The sequence below is a fragment of the Glandiceps talaboti genome, chromosome 5, assembly GCF_964340395.1.
Source record: "Glandiceps talaboti chromosome 5, keGlaTala1.1, whole genome shotgun sequence".
NCBI classification, from domain to species: domain Eukaryota; kingdom Metazoa; phylum Hemichordata; class Enteropneusta; family Spengelidae; genus Glandiceps; species Glandiceps talaboti.
The window spans coordinates 27340514-27362436 of record NC_135553.1 but is presented as its reverse complement, the minus strand read 5'-3'; the positions used below and the strand labels follow the sequence as shown (position 1 = coordinate 27362436).

The window sequence follows — 21923 nt, the reverse complement described above, 5'->3', positions numbered from 1 at the left end:
CCTGAGGGCCAAACACATGTCTGCCTGGTTTTCTTACCTGATACCACAACATACCACTACATCTACACAACAACACACAATTGACTATTAAAACGACCTTTCCAGACACTGTTGACCTCCAAGACTTAGCCAGGATCATTTCAACAATGACCTTATAATGGTACCTTAATGCCAAAACATACCCTTGCAATGTTTTCTTTTATCTGGTCATAACAATACTCTTTTTTATCTACTCTTCCCAACTTGTGTTGTACAATCTTCTCTATGCGCTACACTGAGCAAAACGACCCCTGTGGTACAGCCTTTTTGTTGTTGTGGCTGTATTTATTATTTGTTTGCCAATCTATTTGATGAGATGACACAAAATAATCCATCTCTTTAAACAGTTGACTTTTTTATGGGCCTTGCAACATCAATTGAATTGAAATAACACTGCATTTTTTCACATCCACTGACAGACACGAGGTATCTGACACAAGGTATCTGCAAAGTCTGCAAGATTTCAACTTGGCTTGTATTGAGAACAGCTACATGTCGTCACCTTATAGATTTAAAATTACTTCAATTACTACAAAGAAACATTTTGACTGAAATCATCAACACACACATAAATTATTTCAAAAAGTACACAAATGAAGAATTACATTTCACTGGGTAAAGAAATATTATTTTAAAGTATTAGCAAATATTGATACAACAAAGTTTTCAAATGTATTATATAAATGTTTTTTTTATATCATTTGATAACGAGAGAATAACTTCAATAAGCAATTAACCTCAAACCATCTACTGTGCAATCAGATATTAATTTTTCATTTCTCTCGTGATATTAATTTTTTCATTTCTCGTATTATTTTTTCATTTCCCTGAGATATTTTTTTTTCATTTTTCTCAACAAGATATAAATTTTTTCATTTCTCTCAGTGAAATAGTATTTTTTTCATTTCTCTCACTAAGATATTAATTTTGACATTTCCATGCTCTATGCAGTATAGGAAGAACTCAAAACTTCAAAATATTTTTACCTACATTTACACATCTGGCATCATCCAAACAGATTACTGGGACAAAATAAAACTATTCTAAAATTTTCTATTAAAAATGTCCCAGAGGGTGGTCAGGTGCTAACAAACAAAATTTTGAAACATTTTCATAGGAAAAATATTTGTCACAATATTTTAATTTCACAACATATTAAAAAATTATCTCTTGAATGCCTGGACTTGACCACTGGCTGAACAGAGACAAATAATCAAAATGAAAGATGGTACAAAAAATAATGATATGACTACACATTGCACTGCAGTATAAAATTATTTTCTTTGTCTGCAATAAACCAAAGTGCTTCAACCTATGACCTCTTGCCTATTGAAATAAGTAGTATCTTAATTTGCGATAACCTGGCAATGATGAACAAAACAGTGTTAGTCAAAGCATTGTAAAGGCTACGTTTCATTTTACTACATGACTGAGAATGAGGTAATTTATGTGTCACTGGGTTCAGTACGCGGCATAGTAATTATATATTGGTGGAGGAAATCAAAGATTGAACTGACTTTCTAGATATTTACACAAGACTCAATATATCTGTCCATATTATTCATATTTACACAAGACTCAATATATCTGTCCATATTATTCATATTTACACAAGACTCAATATATCTGTCCATATTATTCATATTTACACAAGACTCAATATATCTGTCCATATTATTCATATTTACACAAGACTCAATATATCTGTCCATATTATTCATATTTACACAAGACTCAATATATCTGTCCATATTATTCATATTTACACAAGACTCAATATATCTGTCCATATTATTCATATTTACACAAGACTCAATATATCTGTCCATATTATTCATATTTACACAAGACTCAATATATCTGTCCATATTATTCATATTTACACAAGACTCAATATATCTGTCCATATTATTCATATTTACACAAGACTCAATATATCTGTCCATATTATTCATATTTACACAAGACTCAATATATCTGTCCATATTATTCATATTTACACAAGACTCAATATATCTGTCCATATTATTCATATTTACACAAGACTCAATATATCTGTCCATATTATTCATATTTACACAAGACTCAATATATCTGTCCATATTATTCATATTTACACAAGACTCAATATATCTGTCCATATTATTCAAAACTATTTTGCTACCTTACAATTGCCTTTGCAATATATTTTTGTCAATTTTAATATATTTGCATATATTATAATGAAGTCATAATACTGCTACAGTAATAAAAGTTAAAAACTATTTTTTTTCAATTCAAGGTTTTTTGGTAAGGTTATGAACAAAAAAGTCTGAGTTGCCAAGTCATTGGCCAAGTCATCAAGTAGTTCCTACACCAAAATTATGGAGATATATTTGACCAAATTTCAGTTTGTTATTGCCATTTGCAGTGAATTTCTAGAGATACAATTAGACACACAGATTAAAGCATAATAGGTACATTTGTACTGAACACTGTAAATATGGCTTAACCATGTTGATACATTGTGTCAAAGCTACTTAAGACACCATTCACACAAGTCAGCCATCTTGATATGCAGTTCTGTCATGCTGCCATTAAGAACACTTTCTATTCATGAAAATTCACCATTTCATACAGCAGAGACTAATTTGCCAGCAGTCCCATCCAAGTGTTTTGTGATTATAACACCTAATGGTAGCGAAATTATTAATTTTATGGTTGCTATGACAAACTCTCATGGCAACAATACAGTAAGGTAATGAAATGCCCTAAGCAGTAGATTGTTAATTTCCAGCTTAATCAGTGATATATACCAACATGTAATTCGTTTTGGGAATTTCTCTCTCAGGGCATCTAATTCATACTTTGATTTGCATTCCAAAATTGGAAATATCTCATGTGCACATTTTTTTTCATCTTTTACAAAAACTGAAATATTTTGCATACAGGAAACTGTGGACATTATTAAATATCAAAGTATTCTGATATGTCCTGGTACAGGTAAAGAATTTCAAAACTTTTTGTAGACATTTACTCTTTAACCTCTTTGTACCTCCTGGTACAGGTAAAGAATGTCAAAACTTTTTGTAGACATTTACTCTTTAACCTCTTTGTACCTCCTGGTACAGGTAAAGAATGTCAAAACTAGACATTTACTCTTTAACCACTTTGTACCTCCTGGTACAGGTAAAGAATGTCAAAACTGTAGACATTTACTCTTTAACCTCTTTGTACCTCCTGATACAGGTAAAGAATGTCAAAACTAGACATTTACTCTTTAACCTCTCTGTACCTCCTGGGTACAGGTAAAGAATGTCAAAACTGTAGACATTTACTTTTTTAACCTCTTTGTACCTCCTGATACAGGTAACGAATGTCAAAACTTTATTCTTTAACCTCTCTGTACCTCCTGGTACAGGTAAAGAATGTCAAAACTAGACATTTACTTTTTAACCACTTTGTACCGCCTGATACAGGTAAAGAATGTTAAAACTTTATTCTTTAACCTCTTTGTACCTCCTGATACAGGTAAAGAATGTCAAAACTGTAGACATTTATCGTGCCAAGTTCATGTAAACAAAAGTTGATATTTTGTCTACATTTTTTGTTCATCTTTCACTTTTTTGACTAAAATCACACATACTGATCATTAACAAGATTTCACAGATATTTTGGAAATGTCTAAATATTTGTACTAAAAAGAAAATAATTTTAAATGTCTTAATTTTATAATATACAATAATATACAACACGTTCAATTATTTTAGACATCTGTCTTGCACCAACTGGATTTTGGTTTAGTATTCTATGTATTTGTTAGAAGTTCAATATGTACATCCAAGTTACTGTCAATGACATTCAATATGTACATCCAAGTTACTGTCAATGACATTCAATATGTACATCCAAGTTACTGTCAATGACATTCAATATGTACATCCAAGTTACTGTCAATGACATTCAATATGTACATCCAAGTTACTGTCAATGACATTCAATATGTACATCCAAGTTACTGTCAATGACATTCAATATGTACATCCAAGTTACTGTCAATGACATTCAATATGTACATCCAAGTTACTGTCAATGACATTCAATATGTACATGTACATCAAAGTTACTGATATTCAAGCAAAGTAAAGCCCATCCTAATTTTAATAGCACTGACCGAGCTACAAGTCTTGTGTTTGCCAACAGGATTGGATATGATTTCTTTTCAATCTCTACGGCTACAATCATTGCCATACTACATCCCATGAGAACCCTTTAATATCTTGCATCAGTAATCCAAATGAACTTGGCCTTCCACAATTCCACATGTTTGATGTCAATTTCTTGATATCAAAGCTAAAGACATGCGCAGTAGCATGATGCAGACTTTATAGCTTAAATCAGTCAGAATAACGTGGAATTCTTACAATCATGTACTATTGAATTCACATGTGGGTGTGTGTGAATGAGTGTGCATGATATAGTGTTCACATGCATGTACATTATACATGTATGTTGTTCAGTGTGTGTGCATGTACATGCTCACTTGTGTGTAACTTGTCATCATCATAGTCATTTTAACTTGTTGGATTGCAAAATTCTCAACTTACACACCACTTATATCATAACTATAACTTATACATTGTGTAAAGTACAAAGACACTTAGCAGTAGATGAAAGCTACAAGACGGGCTATAGAAATCTCAGTGCAGTCTAGTACAAACCAACTAACATCCTAATCAATACACTACCATGCCATCTTTCACATTCAATACAAAGTTGTTACTGACAACACGGCCACCTTTAAAGATCAATATCTCTATTCCAAAAAATAAAATACAGAAAAAGAACATTACAAAAAAATGTAATTTAATTTGATCAGTAAATCACTTCCTGTAAAATATGTATGAGAAGAGTAGAAGTGAATTATTAAAGAACATTGGCTTTATTGGCCAAATCAATATTGAAGTATTAACGTTAATTTAATTGTTTTCAAAGAAAGGGGTACGTCAGTATATTACTAATTACTTGATACAAAGAGGTTAATGCTGAACATGAGAGACAACAATGTGAATAGAACATACAGTATTAATCATTAAGCTGTCTCTACATATATACTAGCCTTTCATTACCACCTGACTGCAGTCGAAAATTACTCATTTATGCCATATTCCAAGTTTCAAATGTCTCTAAGTGACATATTAATAAGTTTTCGATAAAATATTATTTTCCTACAAATTGTACTTCTGTGCATATTTGCATAATTGTCGCAACTGAAAGGATTTGCTAAAATCCTAGTTTTGTGCAGTTGTCAAAATTCCCATATCACCTATAATTATACTGCAGAAATAGCAATGACACCAAATGAAAATAAGTTGAACTGTATTGTAAGATCATACAAACTGTCAGTAAAAGTAAACAATGAAATATAAACTATATATGCATGAAATAAATATACCACAGTATAAAAGCTATCACACTTTAATGTCCCTGCTTTGGGCCCCATTTTAATGCGCAGTTCCAAATCAAGCCAACCCTACCTACTTTTATCTCTCACTATTTCATATTGTTTCACTTCCAAAACAATACTGTTTCCATGATTTCAACATATGTCAAATGTTTTCACAAGGAAGACCCCAAAGTAATTGTTGATGTCGATAAACATCAAATTTCAATGGTTTAAATTTATACTTGTTTGGTGGGATTTTTTATATACACACATAACTTCATCTTGGCAAATCTTTCAAGACGTCGTCTGAGTTGTGTTCTTAAACAAGAAACGTTCGTTAAGAGAAAATAAAATGATCGATGGGTGTATAATATATATTACACAATATGCTGGAAAAGAAACGAACATTAATGTCAAATGCTAAAAGATGGGGGTATAAACGCACACACACACACACAAGCACAAACAAACAAACACAAACACAAACGAATTTGCAAATGTATACAAACCATATATCCCATTGATTGAATTAGTACGACTCAAGTGAAAAGGATATGGCCAGCATAACAACTGTATGCACCAGAATCGTGGATAGTGAGTTTGTTTCAGAAAAAAGAACACTGTGTCTTCCAGCCCTGGATGGGGTAGATCCTCGTTCTCCTCATCGTCTTCCTCTTCATTCCTTGTTCCATTATCCCTTCCATCTCGACTATCGTTGTCGTCTCCCCTTTCCAAAATATTGTCATTCATTCGTCTTGTTCTTGCACGTCCAATCCTCTCATTATGTTGACTATTCAGAGACGTCGCACTGTTCTCCCGTTGGATTCTAACCTCCTCCGGGGCAGTCCTGCAAATATCCCCACTCGACTCCTCTGCCATGTCGATAAAAGCTTATTTCTAGCACGATTGTAAGCGAATAAGGAAAATCACGTCATAATTCTCCGATGTGGCACCTTCGTGAAATATAGCCGACATGATCATCATCGTTGTATTTCGATGAGATAACACAGGAAAATATGCCAGACTTTATAATAGGACCCCTGCTTATATTATATGATATATAAATCCTACGCAAATTTCATCAGAAAGATACCACGATATATACTCACTCTTTCCGTTTGAAAGGCTCTTCCAGGACACAAACAATGAGCAATGATAAATACTGGCGGAAATAATGCCTGATACTCTATACAACAAGCCAGACCAGATGGTGGGAGCGACCAACAGCGCTGTGTACGTATGTATATGTGTGATGAGAACGTCACCGGTGAAACACTATGTTGATGATGATGATGGCCACACAACACCGGTCATGGACTCGTACCGACGAATCATTCACTAAACATTTCCATGCCGCTGCCAACGACCCATTTTTGTATTGTGCCCAATATAAAACAAATATCCAAGCGATTTTGTAGGAAATCAGTCCACAACGGATGTAAAATCGGCACAGTTTTGACCACGATCAGTACCTGAAAAATAAATGTGCTGCCACAGAAAAGAAGTCGTACGGCGACTGGTAATCAGTAACATACTCCACTACTTGGCATCAACCATTCAAACAATAGGGGTTTCACGCACCCCATTCTGTGGTAGTTTGAGGGACGATTCCGTATGGGTAGGGATAGATAACTTTCTTTCAAAAAACATTTTTTTTAATGTCAGGAGATTTTCTAATTGTAAAATTACAATCTCTTTTGACGTATCCTAACTAAGCATGTTTTCAAACGATAATAAGATGTTTGTGCAAACACAGATGAAATCGGTGTTTTTCACTTTTCACACGCACGTGTCATACTTCAAGGGGGTCGAATCGAAGACTGCATATATTAGCGGTCAATGATGCGTAACTTCAACAATGCCGAAACAACTAAATGACCAACTTTTTAAACTTTCAGAAACGTTCTCGGTCATGCTTCGTTGACCATGAAAGAATTTTACTTAATTAGTCCCAATGGAGTCAGTTAGAAGGTGTTATAGTAAACTGTTTATATCTTTTTACAGCTCAAGATCGATGTTGGGGAGGGGGGGGGGAACAAATACCCCCTTGCATGACTAGCCAAATTCTTTCAAATATCGAGAGTTTCAAATGGGCTCTTCACAAACCAATACTTCTTAGATTATACAAAGTACAAACTTTCACGTTACGTGTAAATGCTATTAATTCAATGCCAGGTCCTTGCATTAATGTTATTATCCGTGGAGCCATACATATGATTACAAGGGATCGTTCTTTTTGTTCAGGACACGTATTTCAATTCTAAATTTTAGTTTAGAACTTGAACTACTATAAACGATAGATGGGACTAGTCGTATCGCCCTGCATGCCCGGAAAATTATTTATGTACAAAATATTGTGTTATATGAGATTTAATAAAATTTGTGTAAGTATTTAACAAAACAATAACTGCATACATTAATACACTTGCATGAACTGACATCACTATAGAAAAGTACTCGTTGCAGCAAACCATATTTGGACCCTGGTTGCATATTTGCTCGTGTCGGGGCATGACCTATCGCACACGTACCTGGAGAGAGCGCACATATCGTGCGTGTAGAAATGTGCAATATACATGACGACCCCACACGCCCCGCACAGGTAATATAAATGTGGAAGCGCACACCTCGAAACATGACCGAGTGACGCACAGGGGAGCACACTCCTTGAAACATGGCGTTTATGTTCCGGACTTGTGTACATGATGCAGAAAATGTCATCATCCTGTTTTCTTACGTTGTTGACAACTGACTGAATGACTGAAATTCAAGGAATGAATTTAATTCTCACATATTGTATTACTGACAATGGAGGCCAGTCATCCCTCAATTTCAACTGACCGTGACTCTCGTACATACATAATATATAACGTAATTCTTACGGAATATATAAGCTGACATGGTTTGTCACTATACTCACCAGCTTATTAATTAAGCCATAGACATTGGAGAAAGATCTCTCCGAGGCTAACGTCTATTTCTTAAGCTGTGATATTTCTCCTTTTATTTTATACACTATTATTTCACACTATCACGTACAATTCGTTCGGTTTCACACAACCTAGATACAACTAAAATATTGTTTGAAAACTTCAGACATCTGTGATATCACATTTAGAACATAGATACCGTTTTCCCGCGATCAAAGTATCATTTTAGGTCGTGTTATAGTCACCCAATTAATATAAATTCGTAATTACAGTACTGTACATGATTGATGAATTGTTATAGATTTCGATATGATGCAATCACCTAAAGTCAGTTTTCCACCAATCAGAGGCTTCATAAACCAGGACATCATTCTCATTTCAATTTCACTGACATCAATATAGTCATTAATGCGATGATCATCAATGATCGAAGATAGGAATGACAGTTAGAAAATTATTGTAAACACTCTTATCTCGTTATCACCACCTGTTAACTGAACAGTGTCGATAATTGACTTTTTTAGAACATTGCAACTGTCAGTGTCAAAATAAAGTCTGTTGTAACTAAAGAAAATAGGCCTACTTAGCATGCTTTAATAATAGGCTATTTCTAGCTCAGACCACTAAAAAGTTAGTTAGTGGGCCGAGTTTCTAGCAAATTATAATATATGCTTACCATAGAAAATATAGGGTCAACTTTCTGTATGTATGTATGTATGTATGTATGTATGTATGTATGTATGTATGTATGTATGTATGTATGTATGTATGTATGTAGAAATGCATATGGAACTTGTAAGTCAGTCCGTATAAATAGATGTAAAATCCGAAGTTTCGAATAAAAATTCTTTATCAAGGTATTTATCGGCAAGCTTCAGACATGTTAGGTAAACACCTGAATATACATGTATCTGAATGTTATGGAACAGAACGACAACCGCGCGTGCTTAACGGTTATATACGTGTGAAAAGTTCTAATGTTCGCACGCACCAAATAGAACCCAATGGAACACGCCTGAAATAAAAAAAATAACTGATTACACCGGAAATGACGTGTTTAATCTATTAATTCCAAGGGGTTCCAGCGTTCCGAGACGGAAAATGATTTCCTCCTCCTTCAACCTCAATACTTTCTCATCACCAGAAACCTTACAAATTCCTGAAATAGACATATCTGATACACTGTGATCGTTGGTAAAATGCATAGATACGGGGTAGTTACGATTCTTTTGTCTGGTCAGACGGATATGTTCCACGAAACGATCACCAAGACGACGTACAGTCGAACCTATATATAAAAAACCACATTTCGGACATGTAATGCAATACACTACATTAGTACTAAATTAAATACAGGTAAATCTACTCGTAACAGGCAAACTGTTCTTAGGGCCAAAAACATGATTAGTATTAATAATGAAACTACATGTACCACATCGAGTACGATCGCAAGGAAATTAACCAGCATTAACTTCCAATTCATGTTCATATCTCTAAGATTGGTATCACGACGCCAAGCTGTTAAAGGTACTTCAGGAAATAATGAATTGGTAACCCTATTAGAACGTAAGATATTAAAATGCTTGTATATAATGTTCTTAACTCTAGTGGAAAATGGATGGTATGTTAGAGCTAATATGGGACGATAGTTGTTACTCTTCTGATCATGTGATTTGATACAAGCTTCCCTAGACAAAGTTGACACCTTAAGTAAAGCCGCATTGGTAACCGACATTGGATAACTACGTTGATGGAAGTACGTGCAAAATTCAGCAGACCTTTCTCTGAAATCCAAATCACTACTACAAATACGACGTAAACGAAGTAATTGTGAATAGGGAATGGAATCTTTACACTTATTAGGATGTGATGAACCATACTGCAAATATGTATGTATGTATGTATGTATGTATGTATGTATGTATGTATGTATGTATGTATGTATGTATGTATGTATGTATGTATGTATGTATGTATGTGTGGTTGTGTTTGCTTATATTTTCGCATGTTGTGTATGTTTGTCGATTATCTTACAATGTTTAAGACTTGAGAGAACATTCACAGTATGTTTTATTATTATACAATTCTACAATACTGTCAAACTATAGTGAGCAGGGTATCGAATCATTGACATGGTTGTAAATACCGTTTAGACTTTAAGACTTTTAATAGACAACAAGACATAGGACGACTTATCTCGGTATTTTCATTTTACCTTGACTTGACCTTGACGTGACCTTGACAGAAATTCAGTGTTGGTTTAGATCACTTAGATCATAGTCGTAAACACCTCTCTCAGATCTCTTTACGGCACCGTCTGAGACTGTAGGCCTATTTACGGTACCGTGAAGATCGAAGCCCGTTGCGTCAACAAGTACAAAATGTATTCAAATATTTCAACTTTAAATGACAATTGTTTTTTTTATATTGATAAATACATAATGATATAGACATATATATAAAACGGAGATCATTGATAACAATGACGTACACGGTTGTCTTTCGAATTCATTATGTTATATTGCCGCCTGTGTGCTGAGTTTAAACTATTTGCAAATCCCCTTTCTGTAACAAACATTTTACACGTTTTTATTTTCATTTTTTCTAATTAATAAGTTACAATAATTAAACGTACTTGGTGTGTTGTTTCGCATATTTAAATGGAAAACATGGTAAGTTGTTTTACTAATTAAACATTTAAAATTAATACCCAATTTCTCATCCCTATTGCCTTTAAGATATATCCATAGGATTTATCTTCCTACAATGTAGTAGGCTTACGCCATTAGCCATAGTACACTACCGTACTTAATATTCCCTTTGTCGCCTTACATTATCAATATCACAATATTTGATACAATTAAAGTTTCAATATAACATCTGTGTTTTTCATGGTACCTCGTATCTCCTCAAGGTCGATGAACATTCTCTGATATGAAGGAAGCCACGCCATCTAGTTATCATATGCGTACAAGTGTAAACGGACAAATGTGAAATTGATAGTATAAAAATAGAGCCTCTAGATAGCACAGTCATGATGGCATGATGGGAAATTCATACAACGCTATATGAACTATGTACTAGACAACAACCGTACCAACACAATTGACATTATCTTTATTTTATTTATAAGACTGAAATAAAATACAACCATGTATGTATGTATGTACAAAGATGTATGGTAGGACTAAATTCAAGAAGGATTTAAATTCATTTCACTGCATATACTTTCTGATATTCTATCTGAATACCCGGCCGTGCAGTGGTGTTTTTCGTTCTTTGTATCTGTCTGGGGATATTTCAAAATGATGCGCGCACAGTCGTCAAAACAATGTGTAAAATACAAAAATATATGTAATGTAAATAAGGTACAACCATGTACTTGATTGCGAGTCTGAATTCAAAACACGCCAAATCCGTAGTTTCTTGATATTGCATCTTGTAGGCCAAACAGTAAACAAATAAAGAAAAATGTTGTGGTTACACTTACCCTAGTAACCTGTGATCGTCCTTAATTACCCAAACCTAGCCAAATTTTCATGCCGTTCCTGAACTATTCTATATATCAGTGAACTACTTTTGGAAAATATCTCGAGAATGATGTGAAATATGCATGTCGTGACAAAAAAAGGAACAACAACAACAACAACAACAACAACAACAACAACAACAACAACAACAACAAAAGTATCGACCCAACCTATTTTGAAAGTACCGTAATGTAGTCAGAACGACACTCGGCCTTATATCATGTATATTAGGCTTAATCACAAAACACTGGTGTTATTGTTACTTTGTCTGTCTGTCTGTCTGTCTGTCTGTCTGTCTGTCTGTCTGTCTGTCTGTCTGTCTGTCTGTCTGTCTGTATGTATGTATGTATGTATGTATGTATGTATGTATGTATGTCTGAAAAGTTACATGATCTGCTTGTCAATGTGTTTTGACATTTCTCTAGTTGAAAAGTCTATATTTTCTGCTACCACATATTTAAACGATATGCAAAAAAATATAACATGAAAAATGAAGAGCTTTTGAATTTTTATGATAAGATAAATGAAAACTTTTGTAAGTTTGTAAAGAAGTTGAATGAACAGAACTATTATTAGCAAGGTGCAACGATACATTGAATCACAGACACTTGAGGGCTATGATTGTACTATCGTAATTTAGTATTTAAAACTGACTTTCAATGTTCACGTATATAATGTCGGATGTTGGAGGTAAACAGACCGGTATATTTACATTCAACGAACGAGAGGCTTGGTATTCTCTTGCATATTAGTCCTGTACGAGAAGACAGGGGACACAGTTCAAATCAAGTCCTGTTTTAATCCGTCGGCTATGGTAGCCACACATTGCAATATTCAATTAAACAATTTTCATGCCTAACACAACATAAATAAATCATGAATCGTCGATTATAAACGCTAAATTCTTTGAGTTCATTGAAATAATCACAACCCACAAGCAACTGTGAACTGAATGTCAAAAACTGATGTCAGTCTATATAGGATATATATCTTCTCAAGTCGTGTATTTTGATTGTCAACATTAAGGTCAAAGGTCAACTAAGTTACCATAGTTGTTCTGTGGTTGTTCATGTTCACTGTGATGGTGTTTGACTGACTAGTAATACAAATACACTTGTCATCTATAGTTACGTATGCATACGACACCTACGCTTTCTCTGTTACTAATCTGTTTTTCCTGATTGCAAGATCGATAAACATCTGACGGAGACATATCATTTTCGCCTTATTTTAACTACTTTCTGATGTGGGAAAAGTGAACTGTTTTTGAGCTATCATTGATAAGGATGTCAATTGTTGAATACAGTTAATTGAATTGCCAGCGATGAACGGGAAAATGTAGAAGATTCGCCACCCCGATTGAAAACGGTCAAGTCATCGTGAAAATTGTCAAGTTAGCATTTTCCCTGGTTCATTCTACAGGGGACTTTACATCTTAAAATAAACATGAAATGTGATGTTAATTAAGTATAATTTCTTTAAATTGTGTTCTTACGGTCACATATAAATACAAATAATGTCGAGAAAGTAATAAACTAAATTAATATATCAATTGATATTCCACAAAAATGAAGCAAGTTCCGTTTCCTATGGCAAGCCGTTCAGGCCAAAAGTATATTTTATTTTAGCTGTAGTATTTTATATTTTTCGTACTTACAAACTAATTTTAACAGTTTATGTACTTTTATTCCATGTTCACATTATTTTAATTGAAATAAGTTTTCATTTATTTGAGAGAATTGTTTTATTTTTCGTCAAACCAGAATTTCTTTTAAGGATTATATATAATTGAAAGTCAAAATATATTTTTTGTTAAAGTTGTTTTTTTTTGGTTTTTGTTCAACTTTTTTTTTGGCCGAGTCTGCTGACACGAGTGCACGTCGCTTCGACATCCATTACGACGTGTTTCGGCGTCAAATACACGTTCTTATTACCTTCGAAATTGATTGCTCAAACATTATATCAGTTCTCAAAACTGTTAATTTACATGTGATAGTATCTGTTTTTCCAACAACCCCAACTTCAGCCGCGTACACACATGTGTACACCGTCATGTATGATGTATTACATGATGTAGTACGTAGGGCACAATCCACGTGCAACGGGTAAAGGTAGTTAATCTAAAACAACTAAAGTTTGTTGCATCAATAACATTCATTATTGTGAAACTGGCCAGAATTGAAATAACATGGTACACTATACTGTGAGCGTGAGCAAAATAGCTTCAGGAACAAAAACGTGAGGAAAAGTGAACGCGTATTTCCAATGGGTCAGTCAGGTACTACTTCTAGTACGAGCGCACATGTTGATGTCGACCTGCTGTATTACATACGTAGACGTGTTGTTCTCAACTTTTCATGATACATGTGTAGTCAGACCACTAAAAGAATGTATACTACATTGTACGATGAAGTAAACTGAATCTTTACAACAACAACAACAACAACAACAACAACAACAACAACAACAACAACAACAACAACAACAACAACAACAACAACAACGACGACGACGACGACGACGACGAGACGACGATGATGATAATAACAACGTTACAAGGCGATATAGAAAAGCTGGTTCAGGTTGAAAAGAAATACAAATACACCATACATCATGTATCGAACGATATGTATATGGCAAGCCGTTCAGGCCAACATTATTATTCTATTTTAGCTGTAGTATTTTATAATTTTCGTAGTTACAAACTAATTTTAAATGTTTATGCGTAGTTTTACAGTTTCCACCTTTGCTAAGTCTATCTTTTCTATAGATTTACTATGTTTGTAACCGGATTTGGAGTTTATTTCCGTATGAATGAGTGTTAGCAACAACACAGAAACATCGATAGCTCCTAAATGGATGGTACGATCTGGTAAAATAGGAAACGTTTCCACAAAGTTCCTGATAACAATTGCTTTGAGGTTACTTCTGCAGGAAATTAATAAAATGAAATAACTTCCCTAACAGGTTTATGGAATAAATAATCTATCATTCAAAGCTAATTGCCGCCTATATCTTCATTTTAATCAACGTTATTTTTGTCTAGTTCACTGATAGTCTAGTTCCTATATGGTACACCTATACGAGCACACCTACACTGGTTTAGTTAGAGATGACATTCACATCCAGACTAGTTCTCTGACGGAGAATAGTGTGGACTAGTGTCAATTATTAGTCTTTGATGATACATGTAAGAATAGGGCGTTGCCGAGATAATTAACCACAATACCCTCGTAATTAGATTTACAGGAAGCAACTGTTTGCTGCTTCGTAAGAGAGCTGTGTTGTTTGTTTCTTTGTTTCTGTTTAACTTTGTCTTTCCTCTCCCTGTACTGGGTGTCCGTAACCATAAAGCCGTAACCGTAACGCCCGGAACTCCTTGCTCCCTTAATATAAAGTAAGTTAATTTCTCGTGAGGAATGATTTTGACGAAAAGAAAAAACACTTTCCTTATGAATTTTACAACGTTTAGGAAAATATTGTCAAATGATCAAAATGTTCAAGTAAATTACAGTGGTAATGTAAAAAGCAATCAAATTAAACTGAAATATTAATTAATAGACAATTTGATCCTGAATTGAGGGAGGCACAGTTTGTCATGACATTTAATTATACTAACTAGGTTCTCACAAGTTTTAGACAGATATAAAGCCTTTATCAACTACACCATCACTGTGACGGTTGTGTCGGACATGCCAACAAACTTCTAAAGATTTATATGAAAAGCACTTAGATTCTTACGTATACATTTAACTTTGGTGAGTGCAGCTGTTATCATCAAGCTATCCTTGATTTTGTTTTATTATATAAAAGACTACACTAATCTTTCAACTTCGGTCTACTTATGTGAGGAAGTTCAATATTTCTAGGAATCATACTTCCTTTCTATATCTGCTGAGTTTAATAAGCCTGATAAAGTGATAGTTTTCAATCACTCCAGTTGAATAGAGAGTCAGCTGTTAAACAATTCTATTTTCACTCCCGCCCTCCTCTTCTATTTACTCTTGAATGCTATATACGTTAACATAATTAATTTTTTCCCCTCATTCCCCATTCTCTGGATTATCTGTCCTCTTTCCTACAATATTCAACTTTATGTCACCCCAATTTCTCTCCTTCACCTTCTGTTAAACTCTCTCTCTCTCTCTCTCTCTCTCTCTCTCTCTCTCTCTCTCTCTCTCTCTCTCTCTCTCTCTCTCTCTCTCTCTCTCTCTCACAACACATATAGCCAAGTAAGTTACTTGAACAAGACACAAGACAAAGTTGTACAGGTTGACTTCATCAACTGTAACTATATTGCTACTGATCAATCATAAAGATATAAGAAATGTAAAGTACTTATTTTGAAGGCAGAAGTAGTAATTTACCTCTAAATAGGAACACAATTCTTGTGTCATATTTATGACTGCAATCAGTGCAACACATGTACACACACAAATTATCTGTATTAGACACCCTGTGGTGGCAAGTTTTATTTAAAGTCAAGTAATAATTTAAATACCAGGAATTATTAGAACTTTTTCTCACCCAACAGTTGTACACCACTCACTTTATTTCCAATTTATATACATTCATTGACAAAGCAGTAAATAAGTAATAGATAGTCGAGTTCGGGAGGGTTACGTGCACATAACCCTAATTTTGTGTAATTTGTTGCATGCAAATTGAGTGCTGAGCGTAATATAGGTCACACCCCTAAGAAAGAGTGGGTTGTGGCTCCATATAACCAACCAAAATCAAGGCCTCTGATTGGCCAAGTCGGTCTAGCCATAGTATAATATACATTAACACGTTAATTTATGTATTTAAAATCCAATGTCAGGTTTATCCAAAAGACTTCTCATGGTGTTAGTATCTCACTGACCAAGCTATCCAAAAGACTTTTCATGGTGTTAGTATCTCATTGACATGATGATACGGTATATGTAACTGATGTGACATGATGATATGGTGTCTGTAACCGATGTGACATGATGATATGGTGTCTGTAACCGATGTGACATGATGATATGGTGTCTGTAACCGATGTGACATGATGATATGGTGTCTGTAACCGATGTGACATGATGATACGGTGTCTGTAACCGATGTGACATGATGATACGGTGTCTGTAACCGATGTGACATGATGATACGGTGTCTGTAACTGATGTGACATGATGATACGGTATATGTAACTGTGACATGATGATACGGTGTCTGTAACCGATGTGACATGATGATATGGTATCTGTAACCGATGTGACATGATGATACGGTGTCTGTAACCGATGTGACATGATAATACGGTGTGTGTAACTGATGTGGCATGATGATATGGTGTCTGTAACCGATGTGACATGATGATACGGTGTCTGTAACCGATGTGACATGATGATACGGTGTCTGTAACCGATGTGACATGATGATACGGTGTCTGTAACTGATGTGACATGATGATACGGTATATGTAACTGTGACATGATGATACGGTGTCTGTAACCGATGTGACATGATGATATGGTATCTGTAACCGATGTGACATGATGATACGGTGTCTGTAACCGATGTGACATGATAATACGGTGTGTGTAACCGATGTGGCATGATGATACGGTGTCTGTAACCGATGTGACATGATGATACGGTGTCTGTAACTGATGTGACATGATGATACGGTATATGTAACTGTGACATGATGATACGGTGTCTGTAACCGATGTGACATGATGATATGGTATCTGTAACCGATGTGACATGATGATATGGTGTCTGTAACCGATGTGACATGATGATACGGTGTCTGTAACCGATGTGACATGATGATACGGTGTCTGTAACCGATGTGACATGATGATACGGTGTCTGTAACTGATGTGACATGATGATACGGTATATGTAACTGTGACATGATGATACGGTGTCTGTAACCGATGTGACATGATGATATGGTATCTGTAACCGATGTGACATGATGATACGGTGTCTGTAACCGATGTGACATGATAATACGGTGTGTGTAACCGATGTGGCATGATGATACGGTATCTGTAACCGATGTGACATGATGATGTGTCTGTAACCAATGTGGCATGATGATACAGTATCTGTAACTGATGTGATATCATCATTTCACATCGGTTACAGATACCATATCATCATGTCACATCAGTTACATATACCGTATCATCATGTCAATGAGATACTAACACCATGAAAAGTCTTTTGGATATGGTGTCTGTAACTGATGTGACATGATGATATGGTATCTGTAACTGATGTGGCATGATGATACGGTATCTGTAACCAATGTGACATGATGATATGGTGTCTGTAACCAATGTGGCATGATGATACAGTATCTGTAACTGATGTGATATCAGAATGCTAAACTTAATTACTGGTTGTACAATGCAATATGATTCTAGTTGCATAAATTGTATTGTAAGAAGTTGTAAACAAAGGTGTAATCACCATCAGATCTCAAAGAAGAATGTGACTGGCTGAGGGTGGGGGTCAATTTGCTTGAAAATCACTGTACCTTGAATAATTTATTGCTTTGCTATATAAAAGCTTGTTGTTGGTCCTGTTGAAGTAATTACAGAAATATTTTTTTCTTCCGTAAGGAAGAGATATATTAGTGGGTGGTAGTGTGTGTGTGTGTGTGTGTCTGTCTGTCTGTGTCATCGTTTTCTCCATAACGGCTGGCTCAATTCAAACGAAATTTTGTACATTAACTGCAATGATAAGTAGATTGATTAACATTTGTTGAGAATGTAAAAAAAATAATCGCATCGTCGCACCACTTTAGACAACATTTCCTGAAGAGAAACTATGTTTTCCTTTTTACATACATACATACATTCATTCATAACCTATATTTTTGGCACAATAACAACACGACCTATATTTTTGGCATAATGAAAACACTTCGTGTTGTAATATTACAATGGAAAGTAATCTATTTATTCTCGATCGCTTAAAGAAAATGGCGTCCATCACTGGCTGTACTGTACGTACATGTACCGTATAGGTATGTATGTGACCTTGCACATTGAAGTTGCACTGTGGACGAAAATGGCGATTGATTTGATTTGTAACGTTCAAACTTTGAAGTCGTTCATTTTACATGTAGTTGCAAGTAACACTATAAATAATATGTACGAGTACTTACCAAATGCTCGAAATATGACTGACTCAATGTTTGAGTGCAGATGCTGTGCTAAAAACTCGTTCAATATCTTCACTTGCACAACAACGACTGTTGAGGGCATCCTTTAATGTCCATGACGATCTTGTGTACAATGTACCGAAAACATGCCAATATATTATTAAAACTAAAAGCTACATTAATAATATTTTCAGGACAGGTGCGCTTTGGTATCGCAAATGTGTGTACCAAGTTATAATGAATTTGAAGCGTGCATTCTTGAGATATAGCCTAATTACCGAAAATCATTAATTACGTAAATTGCTCATTAATATTCACAGGATTTTTACCTAAACCTAATCAAGTCTTGCCATTACCCTACGGAATACATCTTCAAAATTTTGTTTGAATTGAGCAAGCCATTATGGAGAAAACGATGACACAGACAGACAGACAGACAGACACACACACACACACAGACTTCCACCCACTAAATATATCTCTTCCTTACAGAAGAAAAACAAATGAAATAATGACAACATACAAAAATATTTTCATCATGATCTTTATAGCAATGGGCAAATAACAATCAATAAGGAAAAATAACTAATTGCACATGTTCTGTTGTATTCCAAAAATCTCTGTAAGAACGAGAATATCACAACTTTGCCCTTACAGAAGGCATTCAGTTTAAATCTGGTTATGTCATGTTTTAGTCCTGTTGAAGTAATTACAGAAATATGTGTAATTTATCAAACACAAAAGTAACTCTTTCCAAGTATGATATTGTTACATTTTTACATAATTTTGTTCTCTAAAACACTGCATGGATTGGGGACTCCTCACTCTCCTACTAATAAACTAAACTCAACTCAACTCAACTAAACAAAGTAACAGCAAAACTTTAAGAATTTTTATATTTGTGAGGAGTGTACACATGTAGCCATTCAGATCCAGATACCAACATTATAAGTGGCATTATTCTAATACAAATAGTAATATGACAAATTGATGGTAATAAGTGGTAGATGATACTGGTTTTATCAAATTGATGGTAATAAGTGATAGATGATACTGGTTTTATCAAATTGATGGTAATAAGTGGTAGATGATACTGGTTTTATCAAATTGATGGTAATAAGTGGTAGATGATACTGGTTTTATCAAATTGATGGTAATAAGTGATAGATGATACTGGTTTTATCAAATGTATAATTACTTAAACTGGGTCACAAACATTATCAGCTATGTGGTCACAAACAAATCACACTACATGATATTAAAGTTGTCATATAAAGTATTACATCTAAAAATATTAGTGACAAATCAGATCCCCTTTATGTACCAGCTTTGCAAGATGAAATGTGTCAGGTTTAACTTTGTGACATGAAATATTACAGCTAATTTGATACAGCTTTGTGTGTCACCTATATGTTAACAAAATCCATAATTTGAACAAACTGAACAGATATCAACTCATCACCAACTATTATTGGTAGTGGTAGTATACATTAATATACAGACAATTGCCAATCTTAGTATCAACAATACAATATATACTTCAACAAATAAAAGTACAAAAATAGTAAAATGCTAAAACCAACTGTATGCTAATTAATTGCTATACTGCACAGGTCACTTCTATTGTGAAATACCTGTACTTTGGTAATGTCAGTGCTGAGCAATGCAGGTTGCTTTTAGTACTTTGACATAGCTGTTCAGGTGGGAAAGATGACATAGATGATGGAGGGAGGGCTCTAGAGAATTGTGACAATAGTCTGATGACCTGATAAGCTGACACACTATGTTGTTACATATGTTTTTTATAATACTTTGTGGGAAATGTTTGTTTTGCTGGTAATTTGTCTGGCTACTTTGGTGGGATGGGTATAGATATATTGGTAGCAGTAAGTGCTATTTCAGTCAGCAGACAACTATTTATGAAAATAATGTATATTAGATTTCTTTATTCCTGTGTTATTGTGCTTTTTTAAAACCATGCCATATTATTCTCTACAAGTGAGGAGATCTGAAGATACAAATTTGTTTTTAAGGGTAGTTTGCAAGTAAAATAAAAAATTGAAAATACATCTCTATTTTGTATCGTTTCATTCTTTTTTACATTGTCTCACATGATATTGAATAAGATCATTATATTTTTTACATTGCCACACATGATATTGAATAAGATCATTATATTTTTTACATTGTCTCACACGATATTGAATGAGATCATTATATTTTTTACATTGTCACACACGATATTGAATAAGATCATTATATTTTTTACATTGTCACACACGATATTGAATGAGATCATTATATTTTTTACATTGTCACACACGATATTGAATGAGATCATTATATTTTTTACATTGTCTCACACGATATTGAATGAGATCATTATATTTTTTACATTGTCACACACGATATTGAATAAGATCATTATATTTTTTACATTGTCACACACGATATTGAATGAGATCATTATATTTTTTACATTGTCTCACACGATATTGAATGAGATCATTATATTTTTTACATTGTCACACACGATATTGAATAAGATCATTATATTTTTTACATTGTCTCACACGATATTGAATGAGATCATTATATTTTTTACATTGTCACACACGATATTGAATGAGATCATTATATTTTTTACATTGTCTCACATGGTATTGAATGGGATCATTGGTTTTCCGTTTTAGTGATTTTGTGATGACTAAATTTTCTCCAAGTTCACGGCTATACTGATTTTAAATTATTAAAGCTCTAAAGAATTTACATGTTTTAAATTAGTCTGGGGTTGGTTCTGTACCACTAAGGGAGCAAATGTAATTTAGGTGGAGGCGTGATTTATGGAG

General features: G+C 34.2%; 1 protein-coding gene across 1 annotated transcript in view; it reads right to left on the bottom strand.

The window, feature by feature from the left end:
* Nucleotides 1-6917, bottom strand: part of LOC144435550 (voltage-dependent T-type calcium channel subunit alpha-1G-like) — a 260713-nt gene extending 253796 nt beyond the window's left edge. Inside the window, exon 1 of the mRNA XM_078124138.1 lies at nt 6021-6917. Within this exon, the coding sequence (XP_077980264.1) occupies nt 6021-6343 (323 nt within the window). The 5' untranslated portion in view covers nt 6344-6917. The remainder of the gene's footprint in view (nt 1-6020) is intronic.
* Between the last annotated feature and the right edge of the window lie 15006 nt (nt 6918-21923).